Below are 22,365 nucleotides of genomic sequence, written 5' to 3'. Positions count from 1 at the left end.
AATGGTGTGTCTGCATCTCAATAATCGGAAGACAATGGAGGGCTTAATGCTGACTGCACTGCTGCAGTACACCCAGGGGGCTTGCTTCTGTGTTCAGTGGCGTCAATTGAGATTCTTGGGATTAAAAAGACAAAGGAAGTTGGCCCATGGGATTGAGGGAAATTTAGAGCAGACTCCCTGCTCCCAAGTCCTGGGGAGGTGGGGTGCTGCATCTACACTGCAACGCTCTAGGGAAGGAGTAGGCAACCTATGGCACGTGTGCTGAAGGCAGCACACGAGCTGATTTTCAGTGGCACTCACACTGCCCGGGTCCTGGCCACCGGTCCAGCGGACTCTGCATTTTAATTTAATTTTAAATTAAAGTTTCTTAAACATTTTAAAAACTGTATTTATTTTACTTACAATAGTTTAGTTATATATTATAGACTTACAGAAAGAGACCTCCTAAAAACGTTAAAATGTATTACTGGCATGTGAAACCTTAAATTAGAGTGAATAAATGAAGATTCAGCACACCACTTCTGAAAGGTTGCCAACTCCTGCTCTAGGGTGTGACCCTACAACAAGCTCCCATTGTGCTAAGTGCTACACATGTCCCTGCCCTAAAGTGTTTACATCATCTTAGCACAGAATAAAACAAACGTGCAGCAAACCAACAGGGAAAGCAAGGACAGGGTAACAGAGAAACCAGACATGAATCTGACGCAGTGAGTATTCATCCACAAAAGCTCATGCTCCACAACGTCTGTTAGTCTATAAGATGCCACAGGATTCTTTGCTGCTTTTAGAGAAACCATCAAGTTTATTCAAATAACTAGTGGATGAGTCAGATTTGGGGTTGACTGGACAGACTTTGCAATGCAGGAGACAGTTAAATAGTCAATGACAGACAATGGAGGAGAGAGAAGAAAGGGCAAGGAGGAAGTGATTTGCAGCAGAAGTCACAGGAACGTAAAACTGGAAATGACCTTGAGAAATCATCAGGTCCAATCCACTGTCCTGTAGCAGGAACAAGTAAAACTAGACCATCCCTGACAGGTGTTTGTCCAACTTGTTTTTGAAAACTTCCAATTATGGGGACTACACAACCTCCCTTGGGAGCCTATTCCAGAGCTCAACTACCCTTATAGTTAGAAAGTTTTCCTAAATCTCCCTTGTTGTGTAATGTTAATTACACCTTGGAAAGCGAGGCTCCTTTCCGGAAAGGTAAGCCTTTAAAATCAAGTTCTGGCCAATCTGGAGCACACACAGGATGGGTCTCCCCTCTGCACACACAAGCAGTCTCCCATAAATTCCTCTAAGCCTCAAACACACTCTACAACAAGGTGCCTCACTCTGTTAAAATGGGCAGTGTCAATCAAAATACAAATACTAAAAATTGAACAGTAAAACTAATCTTAACACATCCAAATTCATTTCTAAATAAGCCTTGTAATACAAAATAATTTCAGTTACTCCAGGGTCTTTACACTAACTTTATATATGGACTATTAACCACTAAATGAGTCATCAGCAGAAGTCTTAGAAATCCATTTGCCCCAGAGCCACAGTGTTACTAGAAGCTACAGAAGAACTTCTGTATGGGAAAGTGGCTGTGGTTCGGTTCTGTTAGAAGCTATGTTCTATTCTTAACTATGTTTAAGGTGACCGTATACAAGGGCTCAATTATCTTGTATTCAATATGGGATAATGAGAGCTACCCCTACAGATAGCAAAGTCCTCAGAATTCAGACTGGAAAATGGCATAAATTTTTAACAATGAAGGTTGCCAGGGTTCCCTCCCCACTCTGAACTCTGGGGTACAGACATGGGGACCTGCATGAAAGACCCCCTAGGCTTATTTCTACCAGCTTAGGTTAAAACCTTCCCCAAGGCACAAATCCTTTCCTTGTCCTTGGACAGTACTGCTGCCACCACCAAGTGATTTAGACAAAGACTCAGGAAAAGGACCACCTGGAGTTCCGGTTTCCCCAAAATATCCCCCCCAACACCCTTCAACCCCTTTCCCCTGGAGAAGCCTGAGAATAATATACCAATCAATAGGTTAACAGTGGGCACAGACCAGACCTGCGGGTTTTTAGGACACTAAAAACCAATCAGGTTCTTAAAGGAAGAATTTTATTATACAGAAAAAAAGTAAAAGAAGCACCTCTGTAAAATCAGGATGGAAGGTAATTTTACAGGTTAATAAAAAGATTTAAAAACACAGAGGATTCCTGTCATAAACAGATAGTTAAGGGTTAATGCCTCTTTTACCTGTAAAGGGTTAAGAAGTTCACCTAGCCTAGCTGACATCTGACTAAAGGAACCAATGGGGGAACAAGATGTTTCAAAAGGAAGGAGGGAAGTTTCCTTTGTTTAGTCAGTTTCAGCCGGAGTGAAAAAGATCAAGAAACCAACCTCTTATCAGAGTAGTAAGTTTTAGAAAGGAATAAATAGGTTTATGTTTATTTTCTTTTGTAACTTGTCTTTGTGCAATTAGGGGAATTATCAAATTGGGTATTCTTGTGTGTATTATGGTTTTTGCCCAGGGGAACATCCTGTGTTTTAAATCTGTTGTCTCTGAGACCAGCTGGTATGCTGTCTCCCAGAGGTTTTCTTTTATCTTTCTTTTCTTTAATTAAAAGCCTTCTTTTCAAGAACCTGATTGATTTTTCCTTGTTTTTAAGATCCAAGGGGATTGGATCCGGACTCACCAGAAATTGGTGGGGGAAAGGAGGGGGGATAGTTAAATTCTCCTTGTTTTAAGATCCAAGGGATTTGGATCAGTGTTCACCAGAGACTTGGTGGAGGAGTCTCTCAAGGCTACCAATACCCAGGGAGGGGAAGGTTTTTGGGGGCGGGTGAGAGGGATGCGGGGAAGGTTTTTTGGGGGGCGGGTGGAGGGGAGAGAGTTTTCCAGGTAACTCAGAAATCTGGATGGTGGCAGCAAAACCAGATCTAAGCTGGTAATTAAGCTTAGAGGTGTCCATGCAGGTCCCCACATCTGTACCCTAAAGTTCAGAGTGGGGGTGAAATCTATGACAATTACCCTCTAGGCTCAACTTCAAAGTTACAAAAACAGGAATAAACCTCCCTCTCAGCATAGGGAAAATTCACAAGCTAAAATAAAAGATAATCTAACACATTGTAAGATGTATCATTTCAGTAGGAGCTGGGTTACCGGCTTGGGGTCTCTCTTTGTCCTGAGAGAGAATAACAAAAAGAGCCCGAACAAAACCTCACTCCATCCCCCCACCGATTTGAAAGCATCTTCTTTCCTTATTGGTCCTTTTGGTCAGGTGCCAAGCAGGTTATTTGAGCTTCTTAACCCCTTACAGGTAAAAGGAAGGATTTTATGCTACCCTTAGCTGTATGTTTATGACAAGGGTAATTAACCATTGGAACAATTTACCAAAGTGGTGGATTCTTCATCACTGGTAATTTGTAAATCAAGACTGGATGTTTTTCTAGTTCAAACAGGAATTATTTTGGGGAAGTTTTCTGGCCTGTGTTATACAGGAGGTCGGACCAGATGATCATAATGGTCCCTTCTGGCCTTGGACTCTATTAATCTATAAAAGAGTGAAATGTGCACATACAACAAGATAGGAACTGTGTTGCAAAGTAAGAGACTTTTTATAGAGACTGCAGCCAGAGTAACTAGGTGGCTACAGCCACTGAATCTGAGCAACACAAGTACCATGAATTTGAGTCCTACTCTGTTAGCTGTCAGACAGAGAATGTGCATTGTGTCTGTCCCTGGCTCTCTATTGTAAATCAGCAAGGGTTCCTTTTGGAAGTTATGCCTTAAGATCAAAATTTGTAGTTTAAGAGTTGATATTCCAAGTTATCTAAGATTCACACACAGGCTCCAATTTTACTTCATAAGTATTGTCAAGGAAAACAGCACTAATTAAATAAATATAAGATGAAAGATTCTAGTATAAGCAGTTAGCATCATGTAATCATGATTCATGCTTCTTACCCCTTTCCTGAAAAACAAAAAAGAGTGATAAAATAAATGCAGCTTGGTGGGTCATTTGTTCAAGGTGTTTCCAATACACAATCCCCTCTAAAATAAGCAGTTCATACTATTTTCAGACTCATGACCTTGGTGCTCTGATAGACTATTAAATTTATAGCATTGACTGTCGCCCCCCCCCCCCCCCCCCATCAGTTATTGGATCAGACCAAGGTCAACTTTAGACATATTTTAGAAGGTATTGCACTACAAAAGAGTCACTGTCAATACCTCTACTTAAACAAGGGAGAGAGGGTGAGGACACAGGGGACATGACAACTTTATTTATAAAAAAATCTCTATTGAACTACCTCCCTACCATCTTTATAGAACCTCTAATAGCATGTTCAGAATCAGGAGCACTCTAGCCCCAGGAAGTACCCTGGGGACTGGATGTTGTTTCCAGGAAAGGCTTATGAAGGCTGTATGTTAAGAGCTGATGGAGAGCTACACGAAGGTAGGCATTTGTACTGCACATCTCAAAGTTTTATTGATCCTTAAAAACCCAGGAACTATGGTTACATATTGTTGAGTTCCATTTAATGGCACCTTATCGGTAAACTATTACATACACAAACTACACTAAAAGAACATTAATGCTACAGAATCAATCCCTCAAATTATGAAGTGTCAGAATTAAGAATGCACAGACCGTAAGTTGACATCCTTACATATATTTTGATAGCCTAAATACATGATCCCCTACTTCGTTTTCCCCCGCATAGGACCCCTTTCTCATTCAGTACATAAGATGGACAGCACTCACTGAATGGGAAGCATCTCGGGAAAAATTTCTTAACAGTAAGAACAGTAGGACAATGAAACAAACTGCCCAGGGTAGTCATGGAAGCTCCTTCACTGGAGGTTTTTCAAAGAGGCTGGATAGCCATCTGTCTTAGATACAGACACAATAAATCCTGTGTCTTGGCAAGGGGCTAGACAAGATGACCCTTGTGGTCCCTTCTAAACCTATGGTTCTAGTCAATATTTAGCTTCATCACTCAAAGCCTTGTTTACCACACGTCATTCAAACCCTGATTTGAATAATACCAGCTCCTATCACTTGTCACCAATAGATCTCAAACAACTCTACAAAGAAGGTCAGTACCATTATCCATACTTTACAGATCTGAAATAGAGTTTTTAATATTCTTAAGGTCTTTTCTACAGCACTAATCACTGTAGCATCAAAGTGTTTCACAAGCACTATGGAATTTATTTTCACAACAATCCTATGAGCTCAGGTGGTATGATCCCCATTTTACAGATGAGAAACTGAGGCACAGACATGTCAAGCATCTGCTAAATCTAGGTGCCCAATTTGAGATGCCCATGGCCTGATTATTTTCCAGACAGCTTAGCATTTCATGGCACTTTCTATATTCAGCACACCATTCTTTGACTTCAGTTGCAGTTGTGAGTGCTCAGCACTTCTGCAAATCAGACTCCAGGTGTCTCTAGCTGGACATGCAAAAGTAGTGAAACATGATTAGTGCCACCTATCAGAAGTTTGGCTGAAGTGCCTTACCTAGCATCACACAAACTTTGTGGCAGAGACAGGGGCAGAATCCAGTTCTCCAAAATGGCATGCAACTGCCCTAACTATGACACCATCCTTCCTTTCCGTCTCAAAATACACTGCTTCATTTGTTGTACACATTTAATTTCTGCTACAACTGAGGCGGGGCCTTACAGACAACAGCCCCCTAATCTACACAACAGAGTCCCAATACCATTCACCATCCTGTACGCTTCCACAATGCACAGTCTAATCCACATAGCAACAAGAAGCTCTGCACCCTTGGCATTTCAGCTGGAAGGATACAAAAAACAGGAAACGACTTTTGGGAATCATGAAAGGAACAGTCCTCTTTTGGGATAAATGATTCCAGAGTTATGAGTACCACTTTGTCCTCATGAAACACTTAGTAAGTTCCTGTATACAAGTGTTGCCAGCTCTACCACTCACCTAGCGGACACGATAGCATCAGGAAGCAAGATGTGAAGGACAAATAAAATGGGGACACTGACATCAGAGGTACGATGGTGTGTTGTGTCAGGGCTCTCACTACCAGGGGCAGGTACCATTTTGGAAAGAGAGGCCTGATAAATGACTTGGCTAAATCAGACTGCGCTAAGGAATCTGTCTACCTGGGTGTTCTCTGCCAGAGAGCAACACGCTACTAAGGGCAGATACCTGACATGCCAGGGTGCTGAGGTGGAGACCTTTGTCAAAACCTTGTTGGAGAAAATCCAAGATATACAGGAATTCAGGTTATCTTGGATTTGTCTTGTGTTCCTGGCACCATTCCCAGAACTTGGCCCAGCAAAAGTATGCTTTCTACGTTGATGTTTTTCTAGAAGAAAATCTCCTGATGACTCTGAAGGAAAGGCCCAACAATACTAGTGCTTCCCTTTCAATAACCAGGCAGCTACGTATAAGCTGATCAGGTTTAGATGAAAAAGAGGACCCTGGCAGAGGGTGTCTTGTCTCTTTGGGAGCTGTAGTGGCAGCCATAATCTCAGCTCTGTCAGATCTGAAAACCAGGGTCTCCATGGCTAATGTGGGGTTACCAGTATAACTGCCACCTGCTCTCATTTTATCTCCTGGAATGCCTTCCCTAATAATGAATAGGGAGGAAAAGCACAGAGGAGGCCTCGCTGCAGCCAGCCATCGATGCAATAGGGCATCTGTTCCCATGGACCTGGGGATGCGCTCGTGCTGCTTGCAAATAGGTCAGTTGAGAGCAGGACAGGCAATCATCTCGAAGCCTTCCTGATTCAGGCACACTCAATTGTTCACCTTGATCCTGCTGAGCCAGTCTATTTTCTGGTTCAGGTCTCCTTTTATTTGAACTGCCTTGAGGGAAAGGAGAGAAAGGTCTGCCTACTGCATGATTACTATTGCTTCAAGATGAAGTGCTGGGCTTCTTGTTCCCCTCTTGGTTGTTCACTTATGCAATCATGGTCGTGTTGTCTGACTGAATCAGAATGTGGCTTTCCTCTAGGCTGGACTGGAATCATCATAGTGCCAGCTTGACAGCTCTTAGTTCTGAGAGATTTATGCTATGTGTCCTTTCTTCCAGGTTCTAAATGCCATGAGCTGTTTGGGATCCCAGGTGTGCTCCAAAGCGCTCCAGGGCTGGCATCAGTTGTGAGGACCAAGGGATCTGGAAGGCATATGACCACACACTTGCCCTTCAAGGAGTTAGTTGTCTGTGACAGAACCTTTACTTGATCTTTCCTGCGTTCTGGGGAGCTGTCCCATACTTCCAGGATGTAACTTTGAAAGCACCCGATGTGTAATTGTGTCCATGGAGCGATCTGTCTGCATGTTACTAGGAGGCTTAATAGTTGAAGCCTCAGTGCTATGGTGGGCCTCATGCCGCTCTGAAACAGAAAAAGGAGATTCAGAATCTTCTGGAACCTTCCTAGAGATTGATAAATCCTTGCTAATAAGGTATTTATGTCCATCCTCAAGTGGGTTATTTTGGTGGAAGGAATCAAAGAGCTCTTCTTGATATTGACAATAAAGCTGTGCACCCGTAAGAGTCCAAAGTCAGAGACTAGTTCTGTGTGCCGTTGCAAGGTTTGATTAAGATGTCATCCAGAAAGGTGCACACGTGGATCCAGTAACCCGAATATGGCTATGATTATCACCATCATCTTTGTGAAAACCCAGGGCAGTGAGGACAAGGCAAATGGAAGCGCCAATATTGATGCTGCTTCCTGTCTAGACAAACCTTAAGAACCTGTGATGACAGTGTGACCAGAATGTGGAGGTGTGCATCCACCAGATCCACTAAAGTCAGAAAATCCCCCTGGGACAGGGATGACACCATAGAAGTTATAGTCTCCATATGGAATTTCATGTTCTTCATCCACTTGTTGAGCCTTTTGAGATCTAGAATGGTGCAGATTCCCTTTGTACACTTTAAGCAATAAAAGTATAACCCTAAGAATCTGAGGGAATGCTCCATATTACTCCCATAACCAGGAGGTGAGAAATCTTGTTCTAGATTAGACTGTGCTTTATGCAGTCATTCGACAAGAGACACTGGATGAAAAAACAGATAAGGTGGAGCCCATAACTCATGGGACTCACTATGTCCCTGATGCTGGTCTGTGGTCGAAGCAACTCAGTCCTCCAAGAAATAGAAAATCCTGCTCCAAGCAGAAATCTGTGGTCACTGTCATAAAGAGACTCTGAGAGCCATAGGGTTCCTTTGTCAGCTTTCCTGCCAAGCCGAGGTTCCACAGCTTTCCTTTGGAGAGCCTGCTGTTTCTTCTCCATTTTTTCTGTCAGAATGATGGCCAAAAGAAACATTTTGTCTCAAGGTTGGTCTGTACCCTCTCTTGAAGATATGATGTGGTAGTGGAAGGGAGTATTTAGATTTTGCAGCACTGTCTACCACTACCTTGTCCAGCTTCTCTCTGAAAAGCAGAGCTCCTGTGAATTTGGCAGAGTACAGTACCTGTTTAGGGTCACCCTTCCAGGGACATAGCCATAGATGGCACTGTGTCATTCAATTGGAGGCCATGGCATTGGCTGAGACTCTAGTGTCCAATGTGGCATCAGCAATGAATGCTGATGCCGGGAAGATGGTCTCTAAAATATAGCCGAAGTCAGGGTGATCTCTATCGTTGAGAGCTCTGAGATCTTCTAGCCAGGAGAGAGAGGCCCTCGCAAAACAAACAGCTGCTAGGGATGCCCTGGGGGAATCTCAGGGCTGCCCCATAGGAGCCTGCTCTGCTCTCAGAGTCTCTTTCTCCTGTTGCAGGGCCTAACTCAAGGCTCCTCACCACAGGAGCCTACCTTGCTCCCTGTGCATACCTCAGCCTGACTTTCCCAGTCTCTTCCCAGAGGGGAACTCCCCTTGTTCCTCTTTCCAGGGTTTTCCTTTGTCTACTGAGTTTCCAGCTCTATTGCAGTGCTCTCCCTGCTTCACCACCACAGCTGGGCTCAATCTAATTAAGCCCCACTACACCCAGCTGGGGTCACTAGCTAGCCTGTAATGTTGCAAGCTTTCCATGAGGTCCATAGCTGTCAAATAATGGGCAAGGCTGAGGTCAGCTTGCTTCAAATGTACAAGCAGCTTGTGACACTGAGTTACTCCTTAAACACCTGCCTGGGGTGGGGGGCATGGGGGGATTGTTATGAGGGGACTTCAGTTTGGGAGAAAATATGCTGGAGGTCTCATGAAGCCAGCAGTAAATCACAGATAATTTACTAATAAAAGGTATTGTACCCAATAAGAGGTAACTGATTTAGATCTCATTACGATTGATAAAGATAATTGATAACTGGACTGGCAACTGGTGGTTGCATAGGGACCTCATGATCTGATTACATTCAATACGGGCAAAAAGAAGAGACTCCCACCCAATAATATAGATACGCACTTGATGCTTCAAAAGGACTAGTTTCCCAAAGCTGAGGAAAATTATGAGCAAAAATAATGGAAGAAAAAGCAGACCGCAAAATGTGAATGAAAACTGGGAATTCTAAAGGGTTTTATTAAATGACCAAGACAACATAATTCCACAATCAAGAAAGAACAAGTGTGGCTAAAAGACCTTCCTCGTGGAGTGGTGAGGCAAAGGCAACAATTAGAAAAAAAAAAAAAAGTAATACATAACAAATGGAAAAGGGTAAACAATCAATATAAATGAGAAGTTATGAAGTGCAGAAAATTGACATGGGAAACTAAAGACATCAGGGAAAAATCCATGGCTGGCAGAGCTAAGGAAAAAAGGGAAGAATTTAACTACACTAGGAACTAAAGAAATCCTTGGAATGGTAGATAGACCCATTACTACACGGAGATGGTAAAATTGTTAGTAGTGATACAGAAAAGGCAGAAGCATTAAAAAAATGTTTCTGTTCTGTATTTGGAAAGAAGAATGGTGTGCTTGTATCAGGTGAAGATGAAATACTTTCCAGGCCCCTAGGAACAAAGGATGTTAGGCCACATCTAGTAGCTATTAAAAAAAAAAAAATTAAGATCAGTAGGTGCAACTTATTTGGGCCTGCGAGTTCTAAATGTTGTCTGAGGAGATCACTGGCCCACTGGTGCTAATTTATAATAAATCTTGGAATACCCAGGGGAACTCCAGAAGACCAGAAAAGTCCTAATGTTGTGCCAATGTTCAAAAAGGACAAATGTACAGACAAGTACAGACTAGTTAGCCTAACTTCAACACCAGGCAAAATAACAGAAAAGCTGATCTGAGATTCAATTTTAAATTATATTCCTATCCTTTAATTCATGGCAGTCAACATGGTTCTATAGAAAACAGGCCTTGTCAAACAGAAGAGGAAGTTACTGACCTTGTGCAGTAATGATGGTTGTTTGAGATTCATGTTCCTATGAGTGCTCCACTGTAGGTGTATCTGCACCCCTGTGCCTTTACTCCACAATTTTAGGTAACAGTGTCCATTCATCCCACACATGCACTCTTCTCCCCCCCTCATGGTCTGCCTTGAGACTACCTAGCACAGCACGGGTGAACCCCCCTCAGTTCCTTCTCTTCTCCATAAGGGACTCTGTGATACTCTGAAGTAGAGCAAAGGAGGTGGGGTGTTGTGGAGCACATCTTGAAGAACCATTGTTACTGCACAAGGTGAGTAACTTCCTCTTCAAGTAATGTCCCTATGGGTGCTCCACTGTAGGTGACTTCACAACAGTATTCCCCCACAGAGGGCTGAGGCTTCAGAGTGGAATCTGTGGCTCCACAATATTCTCTCTGCAGTAATAGATGGTGTTGGAAGCCGACTCTCCAGTGATGGCATAACGTTCTGTGGAAGTGTGGGCAGAGGTCAATGCTCCACAAATTTCCGAGATGGCTACACTCCTTAAAGATGTCCTAAGGTAGAAATGGACCTCATGGAGTGTGTACGGACTCCAGATGGAGGCATCAGTTTGCATCCTTAATAACAGTGATTAATGCAACTAGAGGCCTATTTAGATTTCTTTGAACCGATTCACAGAGCCTTTAAATCCTTCCATGAGCGAAAGGAAATGTTTAGAGGACTTTGCGAAGTCCTTAGTCTTGTATAAGTAGAATGCTAGTGCTCTTCTAACATTCTCCCCGTTGTCACTTCGTGGTTCTGGCAGGGGAAGAGGGAAGAAAAACCACACACACACACACACACAACAGGAAGATGGCTCTGTTGATTTCATATAGAAAGTGGAGGCAACTTTAGGGAGAAACTTGGGATACGGCCCTAGAGTTACTTTGTCTTCTGTGTATGGTAGGTGCGCCATTGGGTCACTATTTCTCCTATGCGTCTAGCTGAGGTGATGGCAATTAGCAAGGACAGGTGTATGAAGAGTAAATTGCCACTGGCTCACTGGGAGGCCTAGTCAAGGCTCTGAGAACTGGGATAAGATTCCAGGGTGGAGTGGGTGGGAAGCACCCTGGCAGGCCGGGCCGGTTTGTTTACCTGCCGCATCGGCAGGTTTGGCCAATCGCGGCTCCCACTGGCCGCGGTTCGCCGCTCCAGGCCAATGGGTGAGGCAGGAAGCAGCGGCCAGCACATCCCTCATCCCATGCCAGGGTGCTTACCCTGGTGAGTCACATGCCAAAGGTTGCCGATCCCTGGACTACATTAACACAAACTAGGTAACTTTCAATTCACGCTAGCAGGGTCTACATTGGGCAGTTACAACACAACATTTCCGTAGGCCCTGCAATTCACATCCTCATAGTCCGCGACGCAGGACCATGCAGGCAGGTCCAGGGAGAAATTTAGTTTAAAATTTTTTTAAATCTTGTGAAAAGTTCTGCTCCAAAGGGAGCCCTTAGACTGCGGTCTGAGAGAGTCTGGAGGCAGACAATTCTGGAGAGTTCTTCCTGGAGGGTGACCCTAAACTTCTGCATAGAGCAATGATCTGGTCTGTCTCCAGTTGCTATGGAGACAGGGAATGCCTCATGGTGAAGTCTGACATGAAGGTGACAGAAGATGTAATTTGCTTAGTTGTCTGCACAGCATGCAGCGCAACAGGGTCTTGATCTTTTACTGGGATCTCTAGACATCACAGTTATGCTTCAGCTCGGTGGCACCCAATCCCATTCTTGCTTTCTGTGTTACTCTTATAACCCTTCCTGAAACTCCTATATAAAAAGAGAACACGTTCTGTCTCTTAAGGCTTCCTATATATTGTTTCACATTGGACAGCTCAAAATTTAAAAATTTATCTGCACAAAGTTCTGAATGATACAATTTCCCTTGTTTACTGTTATAGGCCTCTTGATAGCATAGAAATCCTTTATTTTAGTCCCTAGATTGGTAAAAATTCTGTGTATTAACACAGTCAGTCGCTGTTGAATTGACAGACCTACAAGGAGAGGAGCAAGGAGCAAGGGACCCCGCCCCCCAAAAATAGTCCTGGCTTGTTTGCTGAATAAGCCGTCAACAAAGCAGTACAGACCTACACACAATACTGAGATATACGATTCTGTTACCATTTGTTTTGTTTCCCTCTGTGGTAGAGGGCTTTTCTGTCTGTCACAGTCGTTGTGTCAAGAAATCTATGACGGGGGCGGGGGGGTGACTCTTCCCCATATACTTCTAATACTTAAGTGGTGTGCACACTCTGTATCCAATCAGATCTCTGGGGAGGTCTAAAAGATCTGGCAACACCCATTGAAAAAATTCAGTGGGTTTTTCATGCTGAACCTCCTCCAGGAGGTTATCATCTCAAAAACCACCCTCCACATCCATACCTTAGTATGCAAAGGTTTGTTTTCTCCTGTTTTGTCCTCAAGTGCTGGGACATCAGTGAGGAGGTGATTTTGTTTTCTCCCATTCATGCTGTGAGCCCTCCTAGAGTAGTTTGCATAGGTCTATATGCCAGTGTTGGAGGAAAGACTCTCAGCTAGACTGGAACTTGGCAGGGAACAAGAATAAGAGAGGAGGTAGCTGTAAGATGGCTGCCTCCCATTGAGATAGAGAGTGTCATTCCCAAAGCCTGCTGGAAAGGGACAGGTTTATTTTTGTCAGACAGCATTCATTACCTGTGGGCTATGGCATAGATTAAGTGCAGTGGGGGGGGGGAGAAGAGACTCGGGATTCTGTTACAAGTCTAGAAAAGTATATTTTTTACATTAAGCTCCCACAGAAAGTTAAATAAATTACACGACTTCCCATAACAGATTCACAGGAAATACTCCTAGAAAGGATAGAAAACCTCCTGATTGTGGCTCTCAGGTTCCCAACTCTGCAAACTGGAATAAGTCCTTTAACCTGAGCTAAATTAGACTAAGAGAGCGAGTGTAAGCGCATGAGGCTGGAAAGGACTTCTGCATAGATTCAACTCCTAAACTGAGGCAAATCTCAACTCAGACCATAGGTGAATCAGAACACTCCACCTGACACAAAATGGAGTCTCAAAGCAGCTAACATGGTGACTTCTCCAAGTTAATTCCAAGAGAACTCCAACAATACATTTCCCTAAAGTAAAAACCTATTAGTTCAGGACAAAGGCCTCTAACAAAAAAAGCACAACCCTGCAAAACACACCCTTCAGTTAGTTTCTACCTTCCCATTCCAACTTGGGACTTAAAGGATTTAAGTACAGAGGATAGGTATTTTCTCAACTTGCAAACAGAACTGTTTGCAACAGAAAAATTCTAGATTTTTTCTAAATTCCCCTGGGGATTCTATTTCAAGCAAACATCTGTCACATCTAATGATTTAATCACAGAGGATTTTGGCACACAGAATGTTATATTAAGATATGTCTAGAAGATAAACCCAAAATAACCTTTGTAAATCTTACTCAATAGTTGTCTGATCCAACACTCCTGTTACTGGGATCCCATAAAATTGTTGCATAGTTGCAACTGCAGACTGCATAGCTTTTCCTGAGTGCAGGGCAGACATTCGGCTTTCAGAGGGAAGCAAATAGCCGTATGCTTTTAGCCAACTCTGAAAAACATGAGAAATAGAAAGCATTAATTATAATGTAGTCAGTTTTGAAGTTTATATATAAAAAAATTGTTCCTTTAAAGTATTGGAAACATTTTTGTGTGATCACTGAATTGTAGAAATTCACTGCCTCTTTTCCTCTTCATTTTTTCTTGTTTTGGCTAAAGATAGTGAATTTGTGTCATGAGAATAATGGGTTAATTGCACTCATGAAAACCAACTATTTTGAGGGGAGGTACTATGCAAACTTTGTATTAGTGATGGTGAATTATTCATCAGGAATAATATCTGCTGCAAATTTAGCTCGTTAGCACCCAAGTGACTTGTTAGCATGTCTTGCTTACTATGGAGACATTGGAAGCAACTCCTTAGCTAAAGATGCATTGTGATTTGCACTTAAAGCAGGAGTAACAACCCTCTCGACACCGCAATGACTAGATTTAAGGTAAAATTTTCTAAAGCATCTGTGACGGTGCACCCCATAATGCTTTATGGAAATATGCTGATGAATGTGTATATGACATAACTGGAATATGTTTTATGCTACATATGCCATGAAACATATCTACGTAGAGGATGTGATCTACTTAATCTATTCCTCCTATTTGTATGCATTCATCATTTGTGTGTTCGAAGTTATGAATATTGGCTGTGTACTTGCTTGATTTCTAAGTAGCCTTAGTAAAGCATTTGGTCAGCTTCTTGAGAAAGGAATGTGCAAGCTAAGTGCCCAATCAAGAAGCACTTAAGGACAATGGATCTTGGAAGGCTCCAATCCACATAAGAAGTCTACTGGAGGACATTCAAGGCAGTATGTGAACAATGGCTGCTAGCTGTAAGTTCTGAGTCATGCATGGACATGTGACTTGCCCATGTGACTCCAAAACTCCATCTTGCAGCTGAACTTTGCATAGGAGAGAGGAGGGGATCTCCACCCACAAGTGAAAGTCTATTTAAATCCCTGGGAGACCCCTCCATTTTGTCTTCAGCTGGCTCAAGAGATGGCCTCTCCACCCCTAAGGATACCTGAGAGAAACTGGAACAAAGGACAGTAACTACAGGACATGTGAGTGATTGCTGGACCCAGACTAGAAGGAGACTAGTCTGTAAAAGGAAACTTACTGGAATTCCTCAGAGGGTGAGATTTTATCAGTATTCAGTTTTCTTACTGTATTAGACTCAGACTTGTGTGTTCTATTTTATTTTGCTTGGTAATTCATTTTGTTCTGTCTGCTATTACTTGGAACCACTTAAATCCTACTTTCTGTACTTAATAAAATCACTTTTTACTTATTAATTAACCCAGAGTATGCATTAATACCTGGGCGGGGAAGTCAGCTGTGCATATCTATCTATCAGTGTTATAGAAGGTGAACAATTTATGAGTATAAGCTTTATCCAAGGTAAAACTGATTTATTTGGGGTTTGGACCCCACTGAGAGTTGGGCATCTGAGTGTTAAAAACAGGAATACTTCTCAAGTTGCTTTCAGTTAAATCTGCAGCTTTGGGGCTTGTGGTTCAGACCCTGGGTCTGTGTTGGAACAGACTGGCATGTCTGGCTCAGCCAGACAGGGTGCTGGAGTCCCAAGCTGGCAGGGAAAGCAGGGTCAGAAGTAGTCTTGGCACATTAGTTGGCAGTTCCCAAGGGGGTTTCTGTGATCCAACCTGTCACAGCGTCTAAGTGACATTGTGCTTTACATGGGCCAGTTTCACAAAGCTAAAAGTAATTAACAAAACAGGCAGAGAAAAAATTAAATAGAAAATGTATGAACAAAAAAATCGGGAGTTGTTTAAGAACACTTTAGTAGATGTTCTTAGAGTCAGTTTCTTTTTTTTTTTTTTCTTTTTACTTCAGTTAAAAACCATCTTGGCCTAAGACAGAATATGAAAGCTGCACACTGACCACAAATGGAAAAAAGGGGAAGCAAAAATGAATATAAAATACAAGTTAAGAAATGTAGGAAATTGATAAGGCCTGCTAAAGATTTAAATGAAGTGTCCAAGGCCAATAGGATAAGGAGAATTTTGTTTTAAATACATCAGGAACAAAAGGAGTTCTGACAATGGTATAGATGGCAAAGCGGACAATGACACAGAAAAAACAAGTGTTCAGTAAATATTTCTGTTCTGTGTTTGGAATAAAGTTGATATCTCCAAATGATAAAATACCTTCTATTCCAACTAAAACTAAGGATAATATTGAACTTTTAAAAGGCCCCCAACTCTCACTTATACTAAGGACCTGTCATGCAAAAGAAACATTCTCTATACTGAGAATTTTCTATGTGCAGAGGACTTTCCAGTTGGTGCAGAGAAGGGATAAGGACTCTATGCCCTGCCCCGCTCCTTGCCCCAGCGTTGGGGCATGTCTGCAGTGCACTACAGTATGGCTATTCACTGCTACCTAGAGGCCATAAGAAGCAGAGTGCAAATTTGTCCTACCTATCAGCAAGTAGACACTTCACCTGTCTCCTGCAAGAATGGCACTTCCCCACTATCTTTACCCCACACGCTGAATCGCTGAAACAGTCACTAGCATAAGGTGTCAGCTCCATGGGTATTCCAGAGATCAAGCACCCATGGAAAAAAAAAAATAGTTGTGGCTGGTGAGTGCTGAGCAACTCCTGTTTGGTGGCCCCACCAAACAGCTGTTCAGCAGCCAGTGGAAGGCACTCAGGGGAGGGCAGAGAGCAACAAGCAGTGGGCCTCGGGGTAGAGCACCCATAGGGAACAGTAAGTCAGCACCTTTGGTCCCCATCTCTTCATCCTGTCTCTCTCTGAAATAAAGCTCACCCACCCAACCCCATTACTTTAAGCCTCCCAGATTACTCTACCCTTATGATGCAAGAACACCCTTGCCCCAATCTCCTCTGCAGAGATCCAGTCCTTCCTGAACCACCCCAGTGAGGGGTCCCTAAACATTCCCCAGACACCACCAGCTTACATTGTGCCAACCTACATAATAACATTATATTCCCCCAACCCAAGTCAGACAAACAACTTCATCCTGAACTCTATACCCACCATGATATAACACACTCTCAAGCTTCCCTAAAGCCTTGAACTACTGGCAACCATGTCCCAAGAACTCCCTTCAACTTTTTATAATGCAGGGAATCACACCTTGCTCCACCATCTATGACACTGTCTATGGTCTTACTCTCTCCCAGAGTTAAAAAAAACTCAAAACACACTACCCACACACACCCCACAGTGGCATCCCTTGTCTCTTCCAGCCTGTGCCAACTAGGAACCCTGTGCTCAATATCCAGCAAGCCTCTCCCATTCCACACCAATCCCTTTCAACACTGTAGGAGCATGCAGATCTCCCATCCTGTACTGCCTCATTCTCCCCACACAAATACAGAGGCATATCAACCATTCCACATCCCTCAACAGGTGTCATTTTGTAACCCTAAAACAGAGGTCAGCATCCTTTCAGAAGTAGTGTGCAAATCTTCATTTATTCACTCTAATTTAAGGTTTCATGCACCAGTAATACATTTTAATGTTTTTAGGTGGTCTCTTTCTATAAGTCTATAATATATAACTAAACTATTGTAAGTAAAGTAAATACTGTTTTTAAAATGTTTAAGAAACGTAATTTAAAATTACATTAAAACGTAGAGTCCGCTGGACCGGTGGCCAGGACCCGGGCAGTGAGAGTGCCACTGGAAATCAGCTCATGTGCTGCCTTCGGCACACATGCCATAGGTTGCCTACCCCTGCCCTACAACCTATCGCAACACCAGTCTCCATCTCAACAAAGGAGACCCTGCTCTACTCCCTGCTGCTGCAGGCTCCAGCCCCATATATGCATTTCCCCCTCCACCCAACAAACAGCAAATCTTCTCCACACCACAGAATAACCAAGCCCCAAAACACAGGAAAGGTTCTTGCCGGATTCCCATCACATTATATTCAGTTCTACATAGGTTTACAGCAGGATTTCAAAAAGTACACGGGACCCAGATTTCTACCCTAGCACCCCTCTCTGTACATAGACCTGCAATGCCATTACAAGTACATCAAACTTGTATGGTCCCATTAAAAGCCAAAGAGATCTGCTGTGATGCAAGTACTTTCCAAGTCTCCCAAAACTATCAAGAGTGCCCACAGACTACAGCAAACTCTGGTAGATAAAACCGAGGTAGGAGACAATTAGGGGGAATGCAGTCACAGACCATAACGGGGGCAGGGAAGAAAAAGCTCCTGGTCTGTAACTGAGGGAACACCTTATGACTTCAATGAAAACACAGGGGAGAAATATGCAATAATCGACATAAAGGGACATATCTATAAACCAATGAAGTAGTGAGAGATTAGGGTGGTTTTATTATTATGTACTACTTACGTCATGGCAACACTAGAGATCCTGTATTTATTACACCAGGCACTGCACAAACAGCTAACTGAAGAGATGATCCCTAGCCCAGAGAGCTACATAAAACTGAATCTAAGATGAAAGATCACAGCAGATACAAACAAAGGAGGCTTATACAAGAAAATAAGACAAGTATGATCAAGATGATAAGCAGCTGTTTGAGCACAGCAGTTTTTTTTTTTTTTGGACTTTTTTGTAGTTTTCCTGCAAAGATGAGCTTTAAGGACAGAATTAAAGGAGGACAATAGGTGACTTTGTGGATATTTTATGAAGAAGTTCTTCCTCACGCACATACAGCGCCAAAATGGGAGAAAGTGTAAAAAACCTCTTCTTCCACTTAGTTCCCTAAATAAGCAATTGGATGTTCAAAAGAGCATAAAGTGTCAGGAGCTATGAACTTCAACTATGGGTGCTGGGCACTTGAAAAATTGGCCTCCCATTAGCAAAATGTTTTGGGAGTAAAAAAGGTTTCAGAGTGGTAGCCGTGTTAATCTGTATCAGCAAAAACAACAAGGAGTCCCTGTGGCACCTTAGAAACTAACAAATTTATTTGAGTTCACAAAAGCTTACCTCCAGATAAATTTGTTAGTCTCTAAGGTGTCACGAGGACTCTTCGTTGTTTTTGCAAAAAACAGTTATCCTCTATTCTACGCAATGTTGGTCCAACAAAAGACATTACCTCACCCACTTTGTCTCTCTAACTATTCTCTGGAACAGAGGTTCAAGCTTTCCACATCACTATACCCCTTTCAAGAGTCAAATTTGTCTTGCATACATCCAAGTTTCTCCTCACTTAGAAACTGCTTGCTTACAAGCTCAGAGAAGTGTCACAACACACTGTTATTGAAAAATTGCTTACTGTCTCCTTTTTAACCACGTAATTATAAAATAAATCAACTGGAATATAAATAATGTACTTACAGTTCAGTGTATAAGTATATAGAGCAGTATAAACAAGTCACTGTCTGCACGAAATTTTAGTTTGTACTGACTTGGCTAATGCTTTTCATGTAGCCCGTCGTAAAACAAGGCATATATCTAGAAGAGTTGATGTATCTCCTGAAGACTTCTGTGTACCCCCAGCAATGCATGTACCCCTGGTTGAGAACCACTTCTCTAAAATACGTTCTCCTAAACGTGCAAACCCTTTGAACCCACAAAAATAGAGAAATGCAAATATTTCCCATGGACTATGAAAGCAGTAAAGACCTATAGTACTTAACTAGCTGAGAAATTACCTCCAATTCCTCACATCCTGTGCTAAAATACCTTCAAGCTACTACCTGCATAAAGTAATTCATAGGGGAAGGGGGGGGTGCAAATCACCTTATTCTTAGCCAATAATTCTCTCTCAATTTCTTCCCATGAAGGAAACACCAACTTTTCCAGGGCAGATTCAAAAATGTTGACAGAGCCCATTAGCCACCCTAGTCCCCGGACCCTAGGAAAAGACCCACCCAGCTAGGACCGGCCCCCACCACTAGAGCCTACTGGCATCATCGCAACACCCTCAACCTACCCCCCGATGGGCGGGGGAGGAGGCGCGACGGGCGCCAGCGGCCCCGGCGGGAGCGAAGTCCCCCCGCCGAGAGACAGGGGGCGCCGGACCCCACCCCCGGGGCTCGCGCTCCCCCGCCCGGCGAGGGGGGGCGCCGGTCCCCGCTCCCTCACGCCGCTCGATGGCCTCAGGCCCGCTCAGTCAGCACTTACCCGGCCGCTGCTAGCTTCGGCGGCGGCCCAGCTCAGGGCGCAGAGCGCGGCCAGCAGGGAGCAGCAGGCCCTGGCTAGGCTCCAGCGGAGCCTCCGCTCCATGGCAGCTCCAGGGCTCGGGCCGCGCCTACGAGCCACCGCACCTGCCGGGCCCCCCTATGTCATAAACCCTCTGTTCTAATCTTTCTGCCTCTGAATTTCCTCCTGTGTCTTAGACCATCTGACTCCTGCCTCCCCATTTTTCTTACAACTCATCTGGCCTCTGGGGTCTGCCCCTTTCCCCAATTGTCCCACCACCCAGGGTCCTGCCCCTCCATGTTCTGCCCTCCACCCTATGTGTTCCCATAGTCCTGTTGCCCCATGCCATTGGCCCCCTTCTCTAGCATCCTGCCTCATCTGTACCCATGTCCTATTCCCCCCACACCATCTGCCCCCATGATCAGTTCCCTGCATCCTGTTTTCCTAGCCCCTGTATCTGCCCCCTCCCCCCTGCCTATTACCCCTGCCCCGCTGTCCGTTACCCTCCCCACGTCCCCACCGCCCGTAACACCTGCTCCGTCCCCTCCCTACTGCCTGTTACCCCTGCCCTGCCCCCTACCACACTGCCCATAACACCCGCCCCACCCACAACCCATTGCCGGTTAGCCCCGCTACGCCCCATCCCCACTTCCCCCGTCACTACCCCGTAACATCTGGAAGGTGAGGGGAGGCGGCGGGGAAAGGCTCTGGGGGGAATGCAGGGGGCAGCGGGGAAAGGCTCTGGAAGGTGGGGGGAGGCAGCGGGGAAAGGCTCCGGCAGCAGGGATGGAGAGATACTGAAGCCTTTCCCTGCTGTCTCGCTCCTGCCAGAGCCTCTCACTGTCATGTGTAAGTAGAGTTGTCAGGGGTCCAGTTTTCTACCCGAACACCTGGTCGAAAAGGGACCTTTGTGCCCCTGCACTGCTGACCGGGCTGTTAGAAGTCCAGTTGGCAGAACAGTGGGGCTAAGGCAGGCTCCCTGCCTGCCATGGCTCCGCACAGCTCTCAGAAGCAATGGCATTTCTCCCCTCCAGCTCCTACGCCTAGGGCAGCCAGGGGGCTCGACATGCTGCCCCCGCCCCAAATGCCAGCTCCACAGCTTCCATTGGCTGGGAACTGCGGCCAATGGGAGCTGCGAGGACGGCGCCTGCGGACCGGGCAGCACACGGAGTCAGCTGGCTGCGCCTCCATGTAGGATGCAGCAGGGGGACATGCTGCTGCTTCCAGGAGCTGCCTGAGGTAAGCGCCACCCAGAGCCTGCACCCTGACCCCCTCCGATGCCCCAACCCCCTGCCAGAGCCCTGAGCCCCCTCCTGCCCTCCAACCCCCTCAATCCCATCCTGGAGCCCCCTCCTGTACCCCAAATCCTTCATCCCAGCCCCAACCCAGAGCCTGCAACCCCCACCCCAGCCCTTATCTCCCTCCCACTCTCCAAGGCCCTCGGTCCCAGCGTGGAGCACCCTCCTACACCCCAACCGCTCATCCCTAGTCCCATGCCAGAGCCTGTGCCACCAGCCAGAACCCTCACACACTCCTGCACCTCAACCCCCTGCCCCAGCCCAGAACCCCATCCTGCACTCTGAACCCCTCAGCCCCAGCATGCTGCCCCCTCTTGCACTCAAATTCCTCTTCACTGGCCCCACACCAGAGCCCACATCCCCAGCTGGAGCCCTCACTCCCGTGTACCCCAACACCCTGTCCCAGCACAGAGCCCCCTCTCGCACCTTGAACCCCTAATTTCTGGCCCCAGCCCAGAGCCCATACCCCCTTCCACACCCCAACCCCCTGCCTCAGCCCAGAGTCCCCTCCCATACTCCAAACCCATCAGCTCCACTCCTCAAACCAGAGCCCTTTCCTGTATCCTAAACCCTTCATCCCTGGCCCCATCCCAGAGCCCTCACTCCCTCCCGTATCCCAACTCACTGCCTCAGCCCAGAGCCTGCACCCAAGCCAGAGCCCTCCCACACCCCAATCCCCTGAGCTAGCCCAGTGAAAATGAGTGAGGGTGGGGAGAGGGAGCAACAGAGGGAGGGAGAAATGGAGTGAGCGGGGTGGTGCCTTGCAGAAGGGGCAGAGCATGGGTGTTCCATTTTGTGGGAGTAGAAAGTTGGCAACCCTAGGTGTAAGTTCCACCCTGCGGTGAAGCTCCATGTTATCATAGCTTTCCTACTCAGATTTGAACCTTAGCGTTCATAAACTGAGAAGCTAGCATGAACCCTCTAAGCTTTTACCAGCTTAGATCTGATATCGCTGCCACCAGCCAAAAATTCCAGGGTTTTGGCTCCCTCTGGTCTCCCCAAAACCTTCCCTGGGGG

The 22,365-nt window shown here is 45.0% G+C and overlaps 2 protein-coding genes across 3 annotated transcripts in view; one reads left to right on the top strand and one right to left on the bottom strand.

The window, feature by feature from the left end:
* Nucleotides 1-22,365, top strand: part of FAM83C (family with sequence similarity 83 member C) — a 293,103-nt gene that overhangs the window by 209,681 nt on the left and 61,057 nt on the right. The gene's annotated exons all lie outside the window — the stretch shown is intronic.
* The window catches only part of MMP24 (matrix metallopeptidase 24), a 208,423-nt gene that overhangs the window by 158,877 nt on the left and 27,181 nt on the right, over nucleotides 1-22,365 (bottom strand). The window contains exons 1-2 of one of the 2 annotated variants that reach the window (XM_032766541.2): nucleotides 20,033-20,183; nucleotides 13,789-13,937 (exon numbers count right to left, since the gene is read on the bottom strand). In XM_032766541.2, the coding sequence (XP_032622432.1) occupies nucleotides 13,789-13,937; nucleotides 20,033-20,134 (251 nt within the window). In that variant the 5' untranslated portion in view covers nucleotides 20,135-20,183. Of the gene's footprint in view, nucleotides 1-13,788; nucleotides 13,938-20,032; nucleotides 20,184-22,365 lie in introns of those variants that run through there. The other variant, XM_075072350.1, reaches the window with a different exon arrangement.

Source organism: Chelonoidis abingdonii, chromosome 14 (assembly GCF_003597395.2).
Source record: "Chelonoidis abingdonii isolate Lonesome George chromosome 14, CheloAbing_2.0, whole genome shotgun sequence".
NCBI classification, from domain to species: domain Eukaryota; kingdom Metazoa; phylum Chordata; order Testudines; family Testudinidae; genus Chelonoidis; species Chelonoidis abingdonii.
Note: the sequence above shows the minus strand (reverse complement) of the source record. Positions and strands in the feature narration are given on the sequence as shown.